The sequence below is a fragment of the Pteronotus mesoamericanus genome, unplaced genomic scaffold, assembly GCF_021234165.1.
Source record: "Pteronotus mesoamericanus isolate MK-2021 breed Mesoamerican mustached bat unplaced genomic scaffold, CSHL_Meso_final scaffold_636, whole genome shotgun sequence".
NCBI lineage: Eukaryota > Metazoa > Chordata > Mammalia > Chiroptera > Mormoopidae > Pteronotus > Pteronotus mesoamericanus.
In genome coordinates this window covers 2,556,474-2,580,574 of record NW_026555324.1, presented here as the reverse complement: position 1 = coordinate 2,580,574, position 24,101 = coordinate 2,556,474, and the positions used below count along the sequence as shown (strand labels likewise).

Sequence of the window (24,101 nt, the reverse complement as noted above, 5' to 3'; positions counted from 1 at the left end):
GCCTCCTGGGGAAAGAAGACTAAGGCTGGGATCAGAACGTCCAGGTGGTCCCCCAGAGGGCCCCTCCTTGTTCCCAGCACAGCTGCTGGGCTCAGGCAGGACTGAGCAGCAGGACTGACAAGCGTGCAGCAAGGCAGCCACATTCTCAGAGGTGAGAATGTCACAGAGAGCTCCCCCAACCTCTGCTCAGTAGGTGAGGGCCCCCAAAACACTAGTTTGTCAAGATACTGCTCCCTGCAGACACTCAGGTAGACCTGTGGGAGGTGAATCAGCTAAGGCAAGGGGTGAGGGGAAGGGTGGTTCCTGTGTGTGGCTGTTCATCCTAGCTGGGCAATTTCCAGGGCTCCACAGGGGCAGCCGAGCTACTGCGCTCACAAGAGCAGGCAGGCCTCTGCTGCCTGGCCTGAGCCTACCCAGTGTGGACAGGACGGGGAGGGAATGCTCCCACACAGCCTATTCCTTCCCATGTTTTGCACCAAGGGTCCCTTGTCTTTTGGGTGAATTTGAGAGTCCTCATGAGCCTTCCACCCACCGAAGATGTGCACCCCACAGTGGTGTGCCTGGGTTGTTTGAATAGCAATTTGGATAGAACTGGTCTCCGCCATGGGTGTATTTCCTTCAGGCGGGTAGCCTCCACCCTATACCAACCCCCATTACAAAGCCAAGGACAAGGATGTGTCCCACAATGCAAGAGAGCAAACACACGGGGTCAGGACAAGAGGTCCTCTTCAGGTCCCCTCTTAAAATTCTGCCACATCGGCCGAGGCCTGCACTGAGCGTCTTGCCTTCTCACCCCTCCACAAGCACGGGAATGAATGAAGACGCCAAGTAGTGAGGACTTGTTACTTTAACATGTATTGTAAAAAAAAAGGGGGAGGGAGGGGGAAGTTTTCAACGTCATTCAGGATAACTATTTCCTGGTATAAAAAGACATTATTCTCAAACAATAACTTTCTAAAAAAAAAATAAAATAAAATACATCATGCAATCAAAGTTTTAAAAAGTTTCACTGAATGTTTCAAACCTCTGGGAACAAATTATGCAGTAACCGTTTTGACCAGTTTTTGCCTGAATAAACACAAAATCTTGCAAGTCAATGCAAAGGCAGGCTTTGCTGCAAAAAGAACTGCTGACCAGAGCCAGAACGAGACTTGTTTCCAGAGACTCCCATCAGGAAACAGGAGCTGAGAAAAGAGCCCAACTGCCTTAGTGTGCCTCTGCACATAGGGAGAAGCAACAACTCAAGTCTGCACCCTAAGGTGAGAGGGTGGAAGGTCCCAGGGCTCCCGAAATCTGCTACATCTGTGTGCCCAGCAGCACAGGCCCTGCTGAGGCAAGTTATTCACTGGAGAATTGAGCTACATATCAGGCTCTTTCTGCTAATTTTTAAAGCCCCATTAAAAATAAATTCTAGAATCCCATGCATTTTCAACTGTAATTAGGACTTGCAAAATTCTGCATTATCGCTCCCTTAAGCCTGTCTATTTCTTGCACTAAATGATGGAAGCACAGTTGTGATACCTTTGAGAGTTCAATTCTAGCTAAACCAGCCACTAAATGTTGCATCCTCAAACACAAACCCACCAGAGCATTTACAAGAGGCAGGAGAGGTTAACTTAGCACAATATACAATCCCCCAATGTTCCCAACGTTTCACATGCTCATATTAAAAAAAAAAAAAGAAAAGAAAAAGAAAAGCCAGTTGCTCTGGACTCGGATGTGGTGAAATGGTTTTCATCACTGTCAAAGGCATCAACCAGATTTGGGAATTTGTTAAAAGGTTAAAAATTCATACAAAACCTGCTGTAAATTAAGACAAAGGTAGATTAAAATGCATCATTATCTGTCTCTTAAATAAAGTAATGCTTTCCATAAAAAGCAAAGGTGGGCTTTTGCCTTGATGCTGACCAACGCTGGCTCTAGAATTCTGTGCAATTCTGCACAAAAAATGCATTCTCTGAAAATTGTTTTCCACTTATTGTGAACTTCAATATGACCAAGTTCAAAGGCAAATCACGATAAAAACTGCCATTGTCTTAAATTCTGCAGGCTAAGAGTTTCAGACAAGCTGCGGTGACAAGCCACGGTTGAGAAACCCAGTGAAGCACAGGGGCACAGCACGGACACTTTAGGTTTTGGAGTTCGAGAAAATTGGAGTAAAAAGTTGATTTTGTGTGCAATACTTTTAGATGCTCTAGGAAGACCCAAAATCATGATAGCCGTAGCAGTCTGTGAAAAAGTCACCTACAAAAGGGGGAGACAGAGCAGAGAAAAAAAATTAGAATTCTTTTGAAAAATGGCACAGAGCGCCACATTTGAAATTCATGTTTTAGATTTCTCTGCTCCTGTAACCCCCCAATGAAGGCTCCTTCTCAAGACAAGAGCTGTGCACTGTCAGGAAAATCATATTCACAGTACTGGTGCTTCGTTCACATGGCTTAAAGCAGAGAAATTTAAAATTTTGACTTTTAAGAAACTTTCAAGTCACCCAAGTGTGTGTGTTAACATTTACAAGTAAATCACACTTCTGCAGAATAGGGAGGGTTGGGGCCTTGAGGACCACCTGATCTAATCACTGAGAACAAGTGTGGGCAGTTCTGACGTCTCAGGGAGGCTGCTGCTGGCGGGCCACCCTGCTCTAACTCAGGCATGGGAGCTACACTGCAGCTTCTTCCCAAACTCATACCAAGAGAAATATACACTTACTGTAGCCGGCTGTTGCCGAGTTGCCTCCGTATCCATAGCTGCCATACCCTGCACCTAGGAGGGAACAGACAAGGTTACTGGGGCTGGGGGGGGGGGGGGGGGGGGGGGAATCTCCCCTGCACCTGCCTCTCCGGCATCTCAGCTCAGCCCCAGGGGCCCCACACTCCCGAAGGAACAAGATAAGCCCATGAGGGTAGTGCAGGGCAAGTCCTCACCAGCATTCATGTAGCCTCCATGGTTGGCGCCACCAAATCCTCTCCCTCTCCCTCGACCACGAATGTTCCCTCCTCTTCCCCGCCCTCGAAGGTTTGGGGGCGGGGGCACTTCGTTGTGCATGGGGCCTCCCATGCCAAAGCCAGGGTTATGTGGCTGGACAGGAGAGAACAGACAAGTTACATTTGCCTCATGCTCAGATCACATAGGAACCAGCGCCCAGCTCAGAGATGCCAGGGGCAACCAGTTACCTTAGCAGCAAATTTCGGTCCACCTCTGACAGGCACAGGTGCTCTCTTCTTCTTATTGGCTTCAAGGGCGAGAGGGGCATCAGGGAACAACTTTTCTAGGGCAGCAAGAGCGGCATATGCTTTTGCCACCTTTTTGTTTGAGCCGGCACCTTGAAACTTCTGTCCATCTACCTCGACCTGGGTGGGAAGAATGGACATATGTCAGGGTGATGCAAAGCCTCCCACTAGAGCACAGGGTCTCCAAAGACTCCAGGTTTTCACAGAAACTGCTCCAGGACTACTCACCTCCATGACAAAGCGCTTGTCATGGCTACCACCAGTCTCCGAGATGAGCTCGTACTTGAGGCCACGCCTCTTCTCATTGAGCTCCATGACAGGATTCTTGCCATGCTTGGTAAGGATCGGCCCCTGCTGTTTTACGTTCTCAGGGAAAACAGAAAAGAAAACCAACACACTCAGCTAAGGGCTGTCCAGCACGGGGAGGACAGCCGCTCCAGCATCATGGCCCTCCACTCCATGAAAATTGCTGCCACAGGACCTTCACCTCACAAAGTCGTCTGTGAGCCTCCCAGCAATAGGATGACCACCACCTGTACCTTCTCCCTCTGGGAAATAGCTTGTCCTTGTCTGAGGGCCCCCTAGGGCAACCCCAAGTGCTGGGTCAACAGCAAAAGTGTTTTGGTAGTAGCTTAAAGGCTTATACCCACTTCCCCCTGTAAGCTCCCCGACTGGAAGGTGGCTCCTTTTGGGGGAAAATAACAAAAATCAACACCCGTACAGGCTCACAGGACACAAGACCTCCTGCTCCATCCTGTTGGGCACTCCAGTGCCCACCATGGGCTCACCTCGGCAGTGGGATCTGAGGTGAAAGCAGCACTAGGGGTCGAAGCGGCTTCTACCACAGGCGGAGGGGCCACCACGGCTGGCTTGGCCTCCGTCTCCTCAGCGGAGTCCTCCCCCTTATTGGAGTCTCTGCCTTCGGCGCCCGTAGGCAAGCCCATGTCCTGTAACACCTAGGAGGGAAACCCGTAAGGTCCCCAGTGAGGGATGGGGCTTAGCACCTGGGCTCCTAGGGTGGTGTCCAGCAATCTGGAGGGGTTTTTTTTCCTCTTTAGCTCTGCACACGTTCAGCCACGTGTAGACACCCTCTGCCTACCAGCCATGGTAACAAAGACATTCTTGCCACACGTGATTTGGTAACATTCAAATAACTAAACATCACAGTATTCACAAGGCCTACCCTAAGCCTCATGGTGTTTGCTTAAATAGGACACAAGAGCTCCAAGGAAGCCCCAAAGGAAGTGCTTTTGCTGTCTGAAAGAAAGGTAGGAAATGAATGACACGCCTAGCCTCCCTACCTTAACAGCCACGTGCAGCTTGGCAGTCTTTTTGGATGGTCCAGAGGCCTCAAATGAGCTGCCGTCTACTTCCACAGACATGGTGAAGATGGGGGCGTGGACCGGCCCCGCCTGGGAAACCAGTTTATACTGCAGCCCGGGCTTCAGCTGGTTCAGCCTCATCAGGGCATTCATGGCCTGGGGAGGCTCTGCCTTCTCCTCTAGAGAAAGACCACCAACATCACTCTGGAATGTCAACTCTGAACCAGGGAGGGGCACTCTTCTGATGGCATTTTGTTGCTGGACACAGTGGACCAGGCAATCCCACATTTCAAGGCCTTGCCTGTGATGCTTCCACGTACATGCCACCCTGGGGTTACCAGCTGGGGGACATCTATTCCACCTGTGTTCTGTACCCACATTACACATCATCACTTTAAAGACAACTTTACTTGTATATAATGTCTGAAAAAGGTTAGGCACCTCCCCACTTTGTGTTTAACCTTAACTGAAAGCAAATGGAGGATAAAAAGGCCCCGGAACGAATGCCTGTACCTTTCTTCTGAATCTTCTTCTTCTTTTTGCTGGGAGACTTCTCCTCTCCATCCTCCTCCATCGGGCGTTTCATTGGTGTAATGGCATAGGTGGTACTGGGGGGGATTTGAACTGAAAGACGAGATTAGAAGAGACGCGGCTAAGAGTCCAGCCTGGTGTTCTGTGGGAAGTCCACAAGGCCACTGCCAAGTCTGGAAATCGCTGCATACTTACCCGTGTAGTCTACTGGGTTTTCATTCTTTGGTTTCTTGGGCATCTTAGAAGGCAGAGGATCCATACCCAGGACTTTATGCAGCTGGCCAAATGCAGCTAGTCGCAAAGCGTGCTGGAAAAGGGAAAGAGGAACAGGAACCTCATTCAGCTGTCCTGTGCTCCTGGCCAAGGTGTGTGCGCTTGCTAGTGCCTTCTGGAAGGGGCAGGAACTGAGGGGGTTGCTAATGGTCTCCCCTACAACAGCAAGGGTTCCCCCAACAGCCAGGAGAGGGCCTGATTGCCAGGGCCCTGCCTTGCTGTGGGGGAAGGCCAGCCTGTGACCACCCGCCTGGAGAGGAATACAGGAGACCCCAACCTGGGGACTGGTTGCCACACGGAGCCACGTGGTAGGCCTGTAAGGGAAGGACCCCTGGAACAATCTACACAGCAAATATATCTCCCCGCTGAACTCGGTGTCCGAAAACAGCACTCGAGAGCAGGCCGAGGGGCAGGCTACAACCACGCGTGGCGCCAGGGGAAAGAAGCAGCCCAGATTGGGGCTCCCTGTATCAGTCACAATCCCTTCGCCTTCAGTCCCCGACCTGAGCCTACAAGTCCAGTGGCGACCCTGAGAATACCCAGTAATGGAACTAGAAGCCAGTGATTACAGACTGGGTAAGGGCTCACAGTGGCAATGGCGATGACTATACCTGCGCACTCTGTGTGATATCTTCCCGTTGCTGTCTGTCTAGATGCCCAATAGCATCAGTGGCTTCTTTTTCACAAGGGTCATAAATGCCAGAACCATCTGAAGGCAGGAAACAAGGAAGATATGCAGAGGATTATCTTTTAGCATCTTGGAAGAGTTGTACTGGCTGAGGGAACCAGATGCGTTACCCCCCCGCGCCCCATCCACACCCAGCTCTGGAAAACACGCCGAGCTCGGTGACCCACTCAGCGTCCAGCCCATGAGAGAAATAATCCAGATGTGTCTCAGAGCAAGGAGCTCATGTGGGAGTGGGTCACCATTGCCCCGGATCCGCCCTGAGTCACAGCTGCGGAGCCGGCACAGGGCTGGATATGATGGTGCAAGAGGGTAGTCACATGCTTTAGCCCTAGGGGGACGTGGGGCTACTGCTGCCCTAACCCAGTCAGGGGACCCGCCAGGAAGTGGCCTCAGAGCCTTGATCCCTGTCCTTTCCCTGCAACTTGCAAAGCACAAGTCCCCAACCTGGCATCACGATGCCTGACGCCAGGCACTCCAGCACTCTCCGCAGGGCCTCGCCAGCACCCATGGGTCTGTTGGCTGTGCCGATGGACTTCTCACAGAGAAGCTCAAGGGGCTGAAAGGCAAGAGGGACAGTTAGCCAGTGTCCAGGAGAGGAGGTGGTCAATGCTAAGCAGCTGTCACTATATATGTGTGAGGAGGCGGTGGCACAGACAGTCACAGCCGTTCAAGTTCACAAGTCAGGGCTAAGCCAAAGATAGAACACCTAGAGCTTTTCCTTAAAGGACCAGACAGTGTTTTCAGCCACACAGGCCAGGAAGCCAAGTTGAAAGCATTATATAGGTACTTACATTTAAAAATACAACAAAATTGGTCTGTAAGCTCACTTACTGCTGGCCAAAAGCAGGTACAAAGGCGTTGTCATGGAGTGGGGCATGTCACAGAAGTGTGCTGCCTGGCCAGCCCCCTCCCTAGGCTGAGCTGTGTACCTGCCATGGGGGGGGGGGGGTCCCCGGTTTCACTCTCAGCTTCCAAACAGGGTGTGACAAACAGTAGTTGCTCAGTAAGTAGCTATGATGGGGACACACTGGCCAGATTCAAAATGCTACTCTATAGCCCAGTTACCAGGAGAGATTCCTGGGTTATAGAAGGTCCCTGTGCACAAAATCCCCAAGAAGCCATAGCTAAAAGGTGCCTTACCCATCCTCTTAGAGGACCCCAGGTGGGCACGCGGGTGCACAGGTCCCTCAGGACCCGGATGACAATAACACACGACTTCAGCCCATTGGCTCTGGCCTAGAGGAACAAAGCACAGGCTCTTTACACATCAAGGCACCTCTAAGAACACAAGGCAAACATGAACAACACAAGCTTCAGGGTGCTACTTTGTCCAGGGTAGAGGGTGAACATTTACAACCATCAAGTGTGTGGTTGGCAGCGATGCCACTGTGTGGACAATAATAATGTTACTCTTGGCACAAAGCAGCACCAACCCACCTACTCAGTCACAAGTCTCCTGGGGGGGGGGGGTGTCGAATTTGTTTATGCGTGCTGCGTTAGCAACTGCACGCCTGCAGGTGCTAAACTCGGCACGGTGCTCTTCAACGTTACCGAAACTTTACGGTGCAAGTTTTAGCCAAGTTAAAACTTAGGATTTCTCTACCAAAAGACAAATAGAAGAACAAAATGCAAACCTGGAACCACTTGGCGTGTCGGAGGGACGCCAAGGCAGCAAGGCATTTCTGCCTGTCCAGGACGTCCGGGGGGTCGTTGACTGATAGCGTTTCTATTCATGGATGGAATAAGAAGACAAGGCACAGTTTGACCAAGGGGTTTCTGTCAGGTGGAAAGGGGATGTGGCAGCTTCCTAAAGGGCAGTGGAGGCTCCCAGAATCTCAAGTCATTTCTGCCCTGAACCAGGCTAGGAAAAGCCGGAGTGCACTGACTCTGCCCAGAGAGGAAATTGTAAAAATTGGAGGCTGCTCCAAAAAAATAAAAATGAAAACACAAGTGGAAAGTTATTCTACAGGGAATAATCCCATAAGGGAGGGGATAGATAGGTGGATCCTATCTTCTAACATACTGTTACCTTGCTTCCTCCCCATTATCTCCCAATAAATTAGCTATGGTAAAAATTTCAATAGAAAAACCAACCAAAAAACCCCCACAACCCCTGCCCCCCCCAAAAAAAACCAAAAAGAAAAAAAACAGAAAAAAAAAAAAAAAAAAGGTGGGGGAGTGGAAATAAACTCCCTCTCTGCTTCCCACAACAGCCATCCCAAGGCATCTGCAGCAAAGGGGACCACCTCCGCCCACCAGGCAGGACTGCCCTAGCCCCAGCCCTTGACAGAGAGAGTCCTGTTGGTCAAAGGTCCAGCGTCCCTAAATTGATAAACTAACAGGGATTTGGTAGTTGGAATTAGGTATCAGAACCAAAGGTAATCAAAGAACAGCAATAAGAGTGCTAAGTATGAGCCTATACTACAGCAAAAAGTGTTTGTCATTTCTGCCGCGCGCACACGTGTGTGTGTGTGTGTGTGTGTGTGTGTGTGTGTGTAAGGGATTTGAATAAGGCCTGTTTCTTTTACTTTGCGGTGTGAGATTTGTGATTAAAAAACATTCACATAGAAGAGAAGCACAAGGGACCCTGGGTGGACTTTGAGCTGTAAAAGCATTATTAGTATCTGAGCTCTTTAGAAATATCACACTCCTATTTAACTATGTCTCAGCTCTTTGCATTTCAATCATTGAGCTGATAAAAGCAGCCAAGGGAAGGAAGACAAATGAAGAAGACCTCAGTTCTGCTGCACCACAAGCTGTCTGCACAACTCCAACGTGATGTTCATGCAGAAACCATTTGATTGCCTTCCATATTTTGAAAACCCATAAAATCACCCGAGACATACTTTTTCAAAGCCGGAGAAGAGATCGGCTCAACAGAAAAACCAAGTCTAACACTGATGACAGCATTCAAAGGTTAATATAAACCAAAATGGTGCAATCCTCTGAAAAGTGCTACTCACTTTTAGTCAACCGTTTGCTCCAACTCCCCAGTACCAAAACCAAATGGGAGATGTGATCTCAGAGTAAAAGTGGGCAAAGCTACACCAAATATAGTATCCTTTTATCAACGCAGTCTAAAACTGAATAGCACATTTGAATAATGAGGGAACACCAAGTTTCCAAAGTCCTGCTGGTCTTCTCAGCCTTCCTACCTCCAGCTAATACTTTCTCCATTTCTTCTCTGACAACAGGGGATGTCAGGTGGATGGTCAGGGACAATGGAGGCTCTTTTGTGTTTTTTATCACTATCGCAGCATCATCGACAGACTGGAGGATTTCGTACTTGTCTTCTGTAACAGCCTAAAAAATAAAATACAACTTTCGAAATACTTTCTCCTCAGGGGACTTAACACTTCTTTTTAGCCCCACTGGTTACTGCAAGAGACAGGCCAACTTTTTGGGGTGTGATGGGACAGCAGTCCATTCATCTAGAGAGTCAGGACCTCCCTCTTACTGGCTATTTTCAGGTACTTCATAGAGAGAGGAGATTTTTCATAGAGAGCTTCATAATGTGGGAGTTCAGGGTCCAGGAGATGAGGATGTGAATCCTCATTGTGTCACTGGGTAGCTGTATGACGTGATGAATCACTGAATCTCATTAAGACTGTGGTTTCTAATTTGTAAAATGGACTTAATAACACGACCTATATCGCAAGACTGCAGGAGGCTTAAACTGAACCCTGTATGGAAAGCACAGCACCAAGCACAGTGGGCATCTACCCACTGCTATTTTCTCACCAAGAGAAGTGGCCATCGGTATGTGGTGTGAAAACAGCATGTGGTGAAATAGTTTGTCTCATATGGTGCACGTTAAAGCACGTACTCACTGCAAATGCATTTGTACGTAAGAATGGTCACAAAAGTCTGACTTCTACTTTCTTTTGTATATCATTTTATGTGCCTTAATAAAATTCAGGCTTTTGTGATTTTTAAAAAGGGAAACACAGTAAATATCACATGTAGGAAAGGCAGGTGCACTTTGAAAAAATCTAAATTGGGATTTCTCCTCTTTAGCAGTACTGGCCTTAGGGCCAGATCACTTCTGCAGAGCGGGGCTGTCCTGTTCATTGGAGGGTGATGAGCAGCATCTCCAGCCTCCTTCCAACAGATGCCAGTAGCACCCCACTCTTCACACTGTGACAACCAAAACTGTCCCCAGAAACTGCCATGTCCCCTGGAGGTGCACGCTTGGGGGTGGAGGGTGTCATATTTGCCTCAGTCAAAATCACTAATCTAATTTAAAAAAACCCTTTATCTGTATCTTTCTCTAAAGGCCAACTCTTTATTTAAAAATTGTCCTTCCTTTAGAAAAATTTTCATCCACTTAATTTTCTTCAATTAATTTTTTTTAATTAACAAGAATAAAGTTAACTTAAAATCACTACTAAAACAGAAATGCTTAGGGCTGCATCTTAAATAGTTCTTCAGAATTATCTGTGTACTACATTAGTTCCACATTTCAGTTTTAGCCTTTAGCCTGAACCCCAAATTGTCAGTCACATGTGACAAAATTCAGGATTAAATACAAAAGTGAATAGTGTTTCTAAGGAATGAGATTTTTTACTTTCGTTTTTGCTCATTCTGTCACTAAATACAGGATGACAGTGTCCCAAGGAGGCAGCACATTCCAGTGACATGTGGAGGTTCTGAAGCTCCAGAACTCACCAGCGGGGGGTGCTGGGGGTCAGTTACTCTTCCCACACACTTAGAGATAAAGCACTATCTAAAGGGACATCATGAAGATGAAATGATACATGTAAAAAAGCTTGCCTGGCCTAGGATCTGGTGTAGTAAATATTCAAGAAATGCCACAGGCTGTTATTTATGTAACACTTTTGTAACAAGGCAAATAAACTGGTTTCTAAAAAGTTATTGGTGACGTCCTGGTTTGATCAGGGTGGAAAAGTTAATTATACTATCTAGATTCATCCATCCATCCACCCACCCATCCAATTGAATCTAGACAGGAAGTTCACATCCAGTGAGGCCTAGCGCATGGTAGGTACTGGGTCCTTCCTTGAAACCAGTGCATGGGCACCAATGCTGTCAGCTAGCCACTGTCCACAGAACCTGAGTGGCTCTGTGGCATCTGTCTGTTACCTATTGAGAAGGTTCAAGCAGAGCAGGTACAAGGGTAGGTGTGGAGTGTGCCTATTGGTACACCGTACAGTTGGGCATCTCTTCCTCTGCCTCATATCCTCAACAGCACCCCCAGCCCCACCCAGCAGAAGTGGTTATACTCACAGCGAGCTGAATGGCCAAGTTATCAGCCACCTTGTCCAGGAGGGCAGTTGTGGGCTTCTCTTTGCATAGCAGCACCAGCTCCAGGTCCAAGTCCCCCTTGAGCAGAAGGCCCTTCGCCACGAGGCCAACACGCATCACCCCCCGCAGGGTTCTGGTCATGTGTTCTGTCTTCTGTTCCCTAAAGGACAGACCAATAAATGCTACATGAGAAAAATCAGTCTGACCAGAACTCAGAAAGGCTGGAGTTTCTTTAGAAAAGGAAATGCTCAGCTCTACACTAGGCAGTATCCCTAGAAAGATAAAACCCACAAAACCTCAACCTTACCCGGCCCCTTCTTTGGTCTCGTCCTCCGGGGGCATGTCCAAGTTCTCAGACTCGGCATGCTCACCACTTCCTTTCTCTTGCTCATCAATCCAGTCGGACACAGCTTTGAGAGCCCGTTCTGTGTGGGACACCATGTTCTGGACTGCCTCCAGTTCCTCTTGGGTTGGATAAACGGAAGAATGCTTTGCCATCACGTGGCGATCATCATTCACAAAAATTCGCAATGGACGCTGGAAATGCGAAAACTCAGTTAAGAACAATGTGAAAAGACCAAGCAACCCACTGCTTATCTTTTCAGCTGCAAAACTTGTAACTAATTCCTGTGAAAATAAGATTACAGCAGTCCCCGCCTTAGCTGCAGCAGTTATATTCCAAGATCCCTATGGATACCTGAAACTATGGATAATTCTGAACCACCTATATGCTGTTTTTTCCCTATGCATATCTACCTATGATAAAGTTTAATTTATAAATCAAGCACAGTAAGAAGTTAGTAAAATAGGATAATTACAAAAAATACACTATAACAAAAGTTAATATAAATGTGGCATTTCTCTCTCTCTCAAAATACCTCATTGTACTGTACTCACCCTTCCTCGACTTCTTGTGATGTGATGAGATTAAATGAGGTGACTTTGAATTGTTTGTTTTTGGAATTTTCCAGATAATATTTTTGAACTGTGGCTGATAACAGGTAACTGAAACCACAGAATGCAAAGCCACGGACAGGGAGGGACTACTGTACAGGGCGGACAAAAGTAGGCTTACAGTTGTAATACAAATAATAAATAATACAAGAACAAACTCTGTGTTTCACATACGCACAGCTGTATGCTTACTTATGGCCACCCCTGTATATAAACACTCAGAAAAGGACAACTAAACATTAACAGTTGTTCTTTCTCTAGACAGTGGGGGAAGGGAGCATTTACTTTATACATTTCTGTATTATTTGAATTGTTACACTATGTAGTATAATTCAAGTCTAAAAATTATATGATCAAATATTTTGAGGCAATACTACAAATGTATTTGTACACAAATAAATAGACCCATGATTAAAGAAAAACTTTCTTACCATTTTTACTTCTTTTTCTGTAGTGTCTGGAAATCAAATTTTGCTTATCTTTTCAAATTGTGACAGATTTCCTTGGTGTTATCAATACTTCAGCTATCTATAAGATCAGAAAATCTTTTTAGGTTCAAATATTTCATAGATGATTAAATTTTAGCAGCAAGACAGCAGTGCTGTCCCATTAAGGAGCCCTGTTATCACTGCAGGACACATCTTCACTTCCAAGTAACCACTGCTCTGCCAAGGTACAGCTAATTATAAAGTTCCCTAAAAATGAAAACAGCTGGTTTCTAGAAATCAACTCTCACTTCAGGGCCCACACACAGATCATTTTTACTTTTTTGTATCTTCATCATTTCTTCTTTTTTAGTCCTCATCTGAGGGTGCAATCACCTGAGAGAGAAACATCGATTGGTTGCCTCGAGTATGTACTCAACCAGAAATCAAACCTGCAACCTTTTCGTGTACGGGACAATGCTCCCAACAACTGAACCACCTGGTCAGGGCAACCTTCATCGTTTCTCATGTAAAGTATGCCAAATCATACAAATATAAACAAAATAATAACAGGGCTCCAGAAACTGGTAAAGGTAGGAATGTTCAATAGTATCTGGATGTTTGAAGAAGGAAAAGAGGAGAAAGGAGCTCTGGTCCTTAAAAGTAATGAAAAGCAGAAAGAGAAAAGCATGAGACACAGGGCTCTAAAAGGACCCTACACACTGGAAACACAGGAACCTTCTGAAAAACATCAGGTGGATGTGACCCCCGCACCACATGCACACATCTCCGCAGAGGATGAGACAGCTGAAGTCTTTAGAGCAAACACGGCTATGATTTTGGACTCCATATAACATGCTGACTACAACCTACTGAACCCCCACTCTGTGAACAGTCTGGTCCACACCGAAATCTTCCAAACGAGTACACAACAACAACGGCAACAACAAAAACCATCAGCACAATATGGGACTCATGAATATACCCATTGCATGCAACCACCTAACAGCTAGTTCCGTCCATCTAAGCCAGTCACTGGCCAAGGTTGCAGGCTCACCCCTTTTTAGAATAAACACTGACATGACCGGCCAAAACAAGAACTCCCACAATGTGTCACAACTACCTAGCAGTGGAATTGAAAATTTAAAGGTTCTGCCCTGACCAGACAACTCAGTTGGTTAGAGTGTGGTTCAGATACACCAAAGTTGCTGGTTCTATCCCCTGTAAGCACACATACAAGAAATCAACCAAGGAATACATAACCAAGTGACACAATAAATCAATGTTTCTCTCTCTCAAATCAATTTAAAAAAGAAAACCCACTGGCTGGTGTGGCTCAGTGGACTGAGCAGCAGCCTGCAAACCAGTCCCCAGTTGGGGATATGCGAGAGGCAACCAATTGATGTTTCTCTCCTACTCTTTCTCCCTCTTCCTCTCTCTGAAAAGAAATAAATCTAAAAAAAAAAAAAAAAAAAAAAAGAGGAAGGAAGAAAAAGGCCAACAGGGAAAAAAATCACAGCCTAATGGTGAGCACCCATGTTTAACACCCACCAGTCCTGGTCATATCTATGCTGGAATCTCATCAATCTGATTAACAAAGGCTGATGTTTAAAAGCATATTTATTTATTCAACACGTATTCAGTGTACACCTTCTCTGTGCCAGGCCATGGGCTAGCTGCCGTGACGGTGATGGACACAGCCCACAAGTCCCATTCCCTCGGACCTGGCCAGCTAGCACACCTTGAAGGACAAACTCCTTCCCTCTAAACCTGAAGTGGTGCAGGAGCAAATGCTTCACTGTACACCTACCACCTATTCATCTCATATCCCTCCTCTACCACAAATAACAAATGAAGAGACTTTAAAAATAACACAGCTTTAACAAAAAAAGTTCTGAGTGGATCAGACCTTTTTATCCAGGGCTTTGTAGGACTGATATTGTCTATCATCTAAAACCTACTTAAGAGCTCCTGGGAGAAGTGGCTGATTCAGCACCTGGTACAGAAACTGTACCAGGTTAGCCTGGGTCACAGTGCAGCGTCAGAGAACAAGAAAGCACTTGGAGGCTAATGCAGGCCTGTCCACTTGTAAGGGCTCCCACTGGCTACGTCTGGGGAATCTGAGTATTAAAAAGTAGTAACACCACTTCCGCCTAAATGAAGTTCTAGAACAGTCAAAATAGATGAGAAAAAATTCAGAACAATGGTTGCCTCTGGGGAATGGTGACAGGGAACACCTGGAAAGTGGCCCAAGGGGGCTTTCTGGGGTGTTGATCGTGGTCCACATCTTGGTAGGTGTTTGGTGTATGCAGTGGTCAGAATTCACTGAATGGTATACTCAAGACCTGTGCATTGCTCCAAAAGCAAAAAGAACTGCAAATAAACACTGGACTCTAGTTAATATTCCGAGGGAGGGCTGAACTTTCTGCTTACTTTGAAACTCAAAATAAATATAAAGTGGACTGAAAGATGAACGTAACAGATGGGTAGACAGATGCACGAAACATTAGTCAAATGTCAATGGCAGAATCTAGGGCGTGTATACAGGTAGATATTCACTGTAAAACTGTGTCACCTCTTATGTACGTTTAATTTTCATGATGTTTCAAATATGTAACTAAAATTGATTCAGCATGTTACATTTATACAAATCCATAAATCTATAATGATACTTAAAAACAATAATAACTTGCCACCTTTGGACATGTCTACATTCCAAATCCATATTTTGAAAATTGTTTAAAAAGGGCACTCTAATTTCGCCCACAGGTGATGCAGGGAATCACTACTAAAAAAGCCATGTGACAAATATAAGCAGCTTAAGACTCCCCTCTTCTCACTGGGGAAAGAAAATATTCATTGTGTCAAAAAAAAAAAAAACCGCACCCCTCCTCAGCAAAGGGCCTGCAGGTAGGTTTCCATCTGTTGTCTCCACCTCACTGTTTAAAACTTCACGAACCTGAGTGTGCCTCTGCTCCAGCAGGCTGCCTTATTTGATCCTCCTCTGCTTCGAGAGGCAGGCCCTAGAAAGGACCCCTTACAGGATTCACCGGGCTGTGGCTGGCTCTGAGCACCACGCTTGGCCCACCTGCAGTCCATTTACCCCAGGCCTTCTCCTCCCTTAGACCAGGCCTTGGACACGATGCTTCGATTCAGGTGGACAAAGCGAGTAAGAGCATTAATTATCTGAACTAAAACACTTAAAAACTGGAGTAAACATTCCTTTGCAGGACAACAAAACTGGCACCACTTGTCTCAGTGTGAGCCCAGATTTGTCATCCAAGCCAGCCTCTCAGAAGCCAGTTGCTACGGTCTTGAATAACATGGAACCCATCTCATTAATGGACACAGGGGTCTTCTAGATGAGCAGAAACCTTTAAAAACATTTTTAGCGAGGAATATCACTACCAAAAAACTCACAACACCCATCTATACCCAATACTCCACTGCACCTTAAAAATAACTTTGTTTTTTAAAGAGATTTCTGAAAAGATTTTATTTTTAGGCAGAGGAAAAGAGAGGGAGAGAAACATCAATGTGTGGTGGCCTCTCGTGCACCCCCTAATGGGGACCTGGCCCACAACCCAGGCGTGTGCCCCGACTGGGCCTGCAGCGCTCAATCCACTGAACCACACGGGCCAGGGCTAAAAAAAAAGATTTTGTTTTTAGAGAGAGGGGAAGGGAGGGAGAAAAATAGAGAAATATCAATGTTTAGAGAGAGGGGATGAGGGGGAAACATCAATTGGTTGCCTCTCACACCTGGCCTGCAACCCAGGCATGTACCCCGACCTGGAATCGAACCAGTGACCTTTTGGTTCACTGGCCATCATTCAATCCACGGAGCCTCACCAGCCAGGGTTACCAATCCAACTTTAAAAAAAGCTGTGAGCCCTGGGTGGCATGGCTCGAAGGGTCGCCAGTTGAGATTCCCTGTCAAGGCACATGCCTGGGTTGTGGGCCTGGTCATGCACGGCAACTGATTGGTGTTTTTCTCACATGTGGATCTTTCACTCTCCTACTCTCTCTAAAAGTAAATAAAAATCTAAAAAAAAAAAAAAAGAAAAAAAGAAAAAGAAAAGCTGTGAAAGGCTGAACAAAGCTGCTGCAGCAACCTTCTTTATGGTTCCAACCTGGGCACAAGTGAAGCCTAATTTTTACTAGCCCAGCCTCTGTGAAAAGAAACCCAAAGAAAGAATGAGCAGAGTGAAGGACCAGGATTTTAAATATGACCTCTGTGTGGTTTGGAATGTTTTATTTATTTTTTTAAATTTTATTTATTGATTTTAGAGAGAGAAAGGAAAACAGAGAGAAAAAACACTGACTTGTCATTCCACTTATTTATGCATTCATTGGTCGATTCTCATATGTGCCCTGACCAGGGATCAAACCTGCAACTTGGCGTATCCAGAAGGTGCTCTAACCAACTGAGCTACCCAGCCAGGGCCAGTTAGGGATGTTTTGAACACAATGGAATCAAGCTTCTTTCTTCTATTCCTAAAACCAGCCCACTTATGGCAAGCAGTTACAGAAGTTTAAACCACAAAACATTATACTTGCAATGCAATCACCATTTTTCTGAACTCTCACTGATTAGAATATGACCTTCATGGTACTTGCTGTTGGGAAAGAAACATGTCCAAGTTAGCATGTATGGATCAACAACTGTTTGTAGAATGAGCCAGTGTGGTTAACACCCTAACAGGTATGGCCCCATCCTTCTTCCCGGGTGGACCCCCACGCCACTTCCAGAGTATTTCACAAAACCTTTCAGCTATCCCAGGGACTGCGCAAAATTGTCTTGAAGCGGATGTTGGTCCTAAACAGACTGAATTAGACTTTGAAATGTACAAGGACCCAACCCAGCTCCTGGTTTTCCTGACCACTGAAACTATCCTATGTGGGTTGTGAAGTAAGATAATAAAAACATGCTATTCTTTAATTCCTTAAACGTTTAGAATCACATCAAGGATACATAGAAAATAATTTTATTTGAGGTAGTGAACATACAACACAATATACAGGTCATGTATTACGGAACTGTACACCTGAAACATAATTTTATTAACCAACACCACCCCAATAAATTCAATAAATAGAGTAATAAATTTGACAAAGCCACCCAGGCAGAAGATGCCAATCTGACATGTGGTGATGGAAGCCACTCTGAGAATTTAAGCCCAACAAAAGTCTGAAGGCTAATGCAATAGTTCCGTGTTTTGTCTGCAACAGTGTTTTTACTGGCCCATAGAGAGGTGTAAAACAAGGGACAAAGATTTTCACAAATATTTTCAATGTAAAAAGCCATCCTTTAAGCCTAATTTTCTTCCTATATTTCAGTGTTAAAACATCCTTTTTCCTTGCCCTGGCCAGGTGGCTCAGTTGGTTGGAGCGTCGTCCTGTACACCAAAAGGCTGCAGGTTTGACTCACAGTCAGGGTACGCACCTAGGTTGCAGATTCAATCCCCAATCAGGGCACGTACAGGAGATAACCAATCGATGTCTCTCTCAGATAAATAAAACATAGATAAACAAGACATTTTCCCTGACAAAATAAAAAGCTGGCAAATACAGGTTGTTCCTCAAAATGTTTTTGGACTCCAACAGGTCTGTGAGACACAGGACCCCAGGCCCTCTTCCACTGTGGAGAACCCACAGGTCTCAGAAACAGAAGCCCCACCTAGGTTCTCCAACCTATCAGCTGTGGGACCTCCAGCAAATCACTTGCCTCAGAGTTGCAAATAGCAAGAACTGAAGGTGACTGTGGAAAAATGCTTTTTCAATTGTAAAACTACAAATATAATGTGTTATGGGAGTAATTTCAACTATCCTTGGATGAGCCAATAGAAATGTTTTTAAATCTGCCTGGCCCCAGTGTGGCTCTCTTTGTTAAGCATCCTCCAGCAAAGCCAAAGCTTGGTGGTTCAATTTCCAGGTAGGGTAGGTACAAGAGGCAACAGATCCATGTATTTCTCCCCCCTCTAAAAATAAAAACATAAAATTTAAAAAACCTGCCTGTGAAAAGACATAGTATCATAGCAGAAGATTTAACATAACTCCAAGTGGGAATTATCAAATCCTCTTTCCAATATGCTCTTCAGGCAGCAAGGAGGTGAGAGAAGCCAGGTGAGGAAACTGTCCCCACCTTGTGGGGGTCAGGGTCAACCCGCACTCTACCCCCATGGGGAAGCCTCAGAGGATTTTTTTAAAAGGTAGCATGCAACTTAATTTGACTTCTCCCAAAAGTGCTCTCCCTGCTCCCGCCACTTAAAAAGACAGACTTCCTCTCAAAGGACATTAACACTCAAATGTGAATTATTTTAGGGGACAAGGGCATTTTTTTTTAAATGCAAACTGTTCATTTTCTGATAACCAGTTTCACCTGCAATTGTAAAAAATAACAGAGGTCAAGTGTATTCTTTAAGCCAGTTTCCCCCAATGGTTACATTTTTGCAAAGGAGACATTGCAATAGTCAGATAGAGACCAATGCTGTCACAGAGATCTCTCTTATTGCCCTATACAGTCACATTCACCTTCCAACTGTTCCCCATGCCTAGCCCCTAAAGAACCACTAATCCATTTACCACTTCCATAATTCTGGCACTCCAAAAAACCTGTATCAACCGAATTGTAAAGTATGTAACCTTTCAGGACTGGCTTGCTTCATACAGCATAACTGCCTCAAGGTTCATGCAAGTTGTGTTTGTATCAACAACTGGTTCTTTTTTTAGTGCTAAATAGTATTCCATGGTATGGATATACCTTGTTTTGTTTAACCATTCACCAGCTAAAGAACATCTGGGTGGTTTCCAGGTCTTGGCTATTACAAGTAAAGCTGCTAAGAACATTTGTGCATTAGTTATTGTGTGAATATATAGGTTCATTTCTTTGGGATAAATGCACAGGAGTCAAATTGCTGGGTCACATGGTAGTTGCCTGTTAGTTTCATGAAAAACTGCCTCAGTGTTGTTTTTCCAGAGCTGAAGCCTTACATTTTAGAAAACAATCTCAAGTAACTTCACCAAAATTGACTGAGTTCACCTTTTCTCCACTCAGTTCACTCATCTGCTGTGAGGCTGTGGTCACTAGTGAGCTCTCACTGAGCAGCCCTCAATTCTGTTTATCGGACACCTACTATTCCACTCCCGCAAGCATTCTGCACAGGTCACCCACAGGACAAACATTTATTAGGTGTCGCTATGAGCCACGGGCTGGGCTGGTTATTTCCATATTGTTGACATTTAGACTTAACATACTCAGTATGAAAGTAGTTGAAAGGCAAGCAGCAGAAAAACAAATGGCCTGAATGATTATCCCACCTGAGTTCTCACCTGAGTCCTACTGAAAATAAGAGGGAAGGCTGTTTGGAATGTTAAATAAAAATTATCAGGGACCTGCCCTGGTCAGGTGGCTCAGTTGGTTGGAGCACTGTCCCACTCACCAAAAGGTGGTGGGTTTGATTTCCGGTCGGGCACGTGTGGGAGGGCAGCCAATTAGTATTCCTTGCATTGATGTTTCTCTCTCTCTTAAATTAATAAACACATCCTTAGGTGAGGATTAAAAAAAAAAATCATCATGGACCTCAAACTGCTAATAGCATCATTTCTCACTAATCACCTAACAGCATAAAAATAATACGGATCCAAGTTACACATCCCAATAAAAGGATGCACATTCACCTTTTGACTAAGTGATCCTTGGTGATCATGTATGGCCCACAAAAAAAAATAATGGCCCTTAGACAGTAAACTTGTTCTCCTGTTAAAACTGGTGGCTACATTTTTGTTGTAGCTGGTGTGGCTCAGTGTACATTTTCAATTTCTTCATTATATAGACATTCAATGAGAAGAGAAAAAAATTTCAACTGGACATCTCTTTCTTAAGACATCTGAAGACAGAAGACATTTAAAAGTCTCTCTGAGTTTCCAACTGCAATTTCTTATGGGATTGTTTAAAATGTGCCGTCTTGAAAAAAAATCTCACAGGGGTTTAACAGAACATAAATATGAGAAGAGGCAATTTTTAAAAATCAGTACACTGATAAGATTCCCTAACAAACACTCATTCTCCCAGTTTTCATTATTATTTCTATAATGCTGCTAGCACTGCAAACAGGTAGCACCAACTTACTCTACATAACAAAGCAAAGAGGGAAGATAGGGGTTTCAGACGCAAATGTCAAATGCCGCAACAGAAAACTGAAGTCAACCTTATCCCTCGCTTCAGGGCCCCGACAGTTACTTCACTAACAAACTGTGTCTAGGCTCCTGTCAAACCACCATCCGCCTCTAATTCCACACCCTTCCCCTAGAAACAAAAATCAAATCTTCCTCTCCTAGGACTTTCCTAAAATGAAAAGCATTCCATATATAAAGCCTAGAAAAATCAATATTCCTGAGAAAGTTCAAAGCCTGATTTGATAAAAATGTCAGCATTTAGTGGGCCATATATGCTTATCTTTTAAAATCACACAAGATTAATAAACTTACTGACAAAAATGTAGCAGGTGAACCTCGAGGAGGTATAAAACCAAGTTGGGGAAAGGAGTAATTCCTCTGAGCTGTAAAAAGCAGAATCAGGAGGAACTGGGGAGAATGAGAGAGATAATTAAGAGGGAGATGACCAACCTGAAGAAAACCCCTACAGTCTTTTTCAGAAGTGAGAACGTTTCCAAACCCTACATCTGGCTGAAGCCTACAGACACACAAGATACTACCTACTGTTCACCCAAAAAGAAATGGCTTATAGACTCATAGAAGGCTCTTTTCTCTCTTGACTGCACCTGTCCCTACCCGGAGAACTTAACCAGGGGAGCATAAATGAAAATGAGCACCATATATGTGTCATCAGACTATTGGTAGCTGCTCTTGCCAATGTGGCTTTTTTGACAGGAAGAATTTTTTTTTTTTAAATTAGAAACAGCCTTAGATTCCTCACCTCAACGAATATGACTCTCCAAAAAAACCTCTTAAGTATACACTAACGGAATTTTTGCACATATGCACTAAATGAGTTCAAATCAAGAAAACACAGTATTACTGACTAGGCACCACTCCAGAAAGGTGATTCGCAGGCTTGCCCAGGCTCCTGGAGGGTAAGGAGACTCTGATAAGTCAAGTGTCCAGTGCGGGCAAGGCCAAGCCTGGCAGTAATCGCCAACCTCCATTAAGCTACAAACAACACTAGGGCCCGCAGGTTCCGTTCGCCGACTACAGGGACCAGGAGGGGCCCACGTGGCCGAGAAGCAGCTCAGGGGCAAATACCCCAGGACCAGACGTAGTAGCACCTGCATGTTCCCTAGAGCCTTTATTCTCCTTTTCCAGCTGTGAATGAGCCTCTGGTTCCCACACTTCATTCACAGCCTGCGCCACTGCTGTCACTACATCCCACACATCCCACAAGCATCACATACAAAGCATAGCGGCAGCACTGTGAGCAATCTGTGGAGGCTCCCAACCATAAACACCTGCGGAAGAGAGAGCCTACAGTCCTAAATTTGAGTCCTAACTTTGGGTTGGCACCTTGTATTTCCCCAAGGACCCCAAATATGCCACCAGACCACTTTTCAGGAAGCAGAATCCTAAGCCATCAGAAACAGAGATTCACAATGTGAAATACCTGAATCCAGAAAACGGATGCTTTCTTGCTGATCCATCATGTTCCTTAAGCAGAAACCCAAGCAACTTGCAATCAATTTCGAATTTAGAAGAGATAGCTTACTCTCACCAAGTTTAGGCACTGAGCTGCTCCTTGTAACACCCCAGACAATTTATCCAAGCGGAGGATTAACCCAGACACAACATCAAGAGCTACGCCAAGAACTCTATCATTCTACTGAGAAAATAAGGTAGAAAAGGGTTTTTAGCATTCCTGTTTGGGTCCCAAACTTGCAATTACAGCGCACCCAAACATCGCACCAGATGACCATGCGAGGAAGGATGCAAATCCCTAGCCAATCTGGAAAAATTCAACGCCAACGAAATACCTGAACTAAAGGAAGGGAACTATTAAACCCTCCCCCAAGTTTGTATCCTGATCTGGGGGAGGCCTGGCTGACCAGGAATATGGGAATCCCATGAAACTCCTCTGTAATCCGCGTTTGGATGGGGTTCTGAGGAGGGGGTCCGCCTCTCCGCGCCATGTAAGGACAAAGGAGGCCACGTTTCCCGCCCCTGGAACCAGGGACCCTCCAGGAACCAGGGGCGGGAGTGGGACAAAGAGGAGGAGGAGGGTCGCCCCTGCTGCGCGGGCCAAGATGCTCCAGACTGGAGGGGGGTGTGTGTTCCCAGCACGTGCGCGCGCGCACGCGGGACGCCGCAACAGACAAAAGCCTGGCCCGGGGCAAGCTGCAGCCGAGAACCCGGTGAACGCGCACCCCCCCTGCGAGGCGCTGCCGCCGAACGAGGGGCCGCGAGGGGGGAGGACGGATGCGCGCGCACCGGGCCCTCGCCGCCGACGCCGCCATTTTGTTTCTTCGGCACAATGGGGGAGAGTAACGGCCAAGCGCGGGAGCACGGCTGGCGAGGGAGGAATGAACTAGGCGCCACGGCAAGGGGACCGGTCAGAGGCAGGCAACGCAGGGCGCCTCCAGCCTTGTCACCGCGACTATCCAGCCGGGCCCGCGCTGAGTGGGAGGACAAGCGGGGGGGAGGGGTAGAGGCGGGAGCGGGCCCGACCGCCGCCACATTGGAGCTTACCTTGTTGGCGTCCCCTTCCCCGACCGCAACCGCCGCCGACCTCCTGCCACAACCCGCCGGGATCTCCCCGTAAAAGCCACGCGGTGCGCACCGGGTTGCTGAGTCCAACTGCAATGGCGAGAAGAGGAGGAGGAGCCGGGGGCGAGCGGGCGGGCGGGCGCGCGCCGGGGAGGTGCGGAGCCACGTGACCGCCCGGAGCCCCGCCCCTTCGCCGTCAGGTTGCCGTTCGACGCAGGCCCAGCTTGAGAGGGAGGGAGCAACAAAGAGGGAGGGAAGTGGGCTGTAGTCACGTGGCAAATAGCGTAACCGTTGCGTGCTCGTCAGGTGGCGTCTGAACGTTCCCTCCCCTTTCGACGCCTCTGTTTGATCATGTGATAGTGGCAAATGCAGCGTTCTCCTTGGCCACGTGACAAGGACCTTTCGCTTTCCCTTTGCCGAGTTGTTGACCTGGATCACGTGATATCGTCAACGCTCTTTTTTAATGGCGGTTTTGACCCCCCTCTTTCCACGTGATGCAGGGCGAGGGGTGGGGCCTCGCTGAGGTTTCGAGATTGCGCGCATGCGCGGGCGCCATCTTAATCCCGTCGCCCTGTGCACGTTGGCGGAAACGCCTCTGAGAATCTGGTCAGTTAGCTTTCTCGTAGTTTGAGACCTCTGTCGAATAGTACGGCTTCCCGATGAGCTTCCAACCCACTCCCCGCATCACCACAAAAGGCGGAGA

The 24,101-nt window shown here is 46.4% G+C and overlaps 1 protein-coding gene across 5 annotated transcripts in view; it reads right to left on the bottom strand.

Moving 5' to 3' along the window:
* The window catches only part of ILF3 (interleukin enhancer binding factor 3), a 29,234-nt gene extending 5,674 nt beyond the window's left edge, over nt 1–23,560 (bottom strand). For 2 of the 5 annotated variants that reach the window (XM_054562173.1, XM_054562175.1), the window contains exons 1-17: nt 23,381–23,560; nt 12,692–12,788; nt 11,614–11,843; nt 11,289–11,466; nt 9,197–9,344; nt 7,676–7,767; nt 7,182–7,277; nt 6,486–6,597; nt 5,965–6,062; nt 5,276–5,387; nt 5,063–5,173; nt 4,529–4,728; nt 4,016–4,183; nt 3,456–3,593; nt 3,171–3,347; nt 2,922–3,075; nt 2,707–2,760 (exon numbers count right to left, since the gene is read on the bottom strand). In XM_054562173.1, the coding sequence (XP_054418148.1) occupies nt 2,707–2,760; nt 2,922–3,075; nt 3,171–3,347; nt 3,456–3,593; nt 4,016–4,183; nt 4,529–4,728; nt 5,063–5,173; nt 5,276–5,387; nt 5,965–6,062; nt 6,486–6,597; nt 7,182–7,277; nt 7,676–7,767; nt 9,197–9,344; nt 11,289–11,466; nt 11,614–11,843; nt 12,692–12,694 (2,071 nt within the window). In that variant the 5' untranslated portion in view covers nt 12,695–12,788; nt 23,381–23,560. Of the gene's footprint in view, nt 1–453; nt 2,245–2,706; nt 2,761–2,921; nt 3,076–3,170; nt 3,348–3,455; nt 3,594–4,015; nt 4,184–4,528; nt 4,729–5,062; nt 5,174–5,275; nt 5,388–5,964; nt 6,063–6,485; nt 6,598–7,181; nt 7,278–7,675; nt 7,768–9,196; nt 9,345–11,288; nt 11,467–11,613; nt 11,844–12,691; nt 12,789–23,380 lie in introns of those variants that run through there. The other 3 variants (XM_054562174.1, XM_054562176.1, XM_054562177.1) reach the window with 2 other exon arrangements.
* Nucleotides 23,561–24,101: the final 541 nt, after the last annotated feature.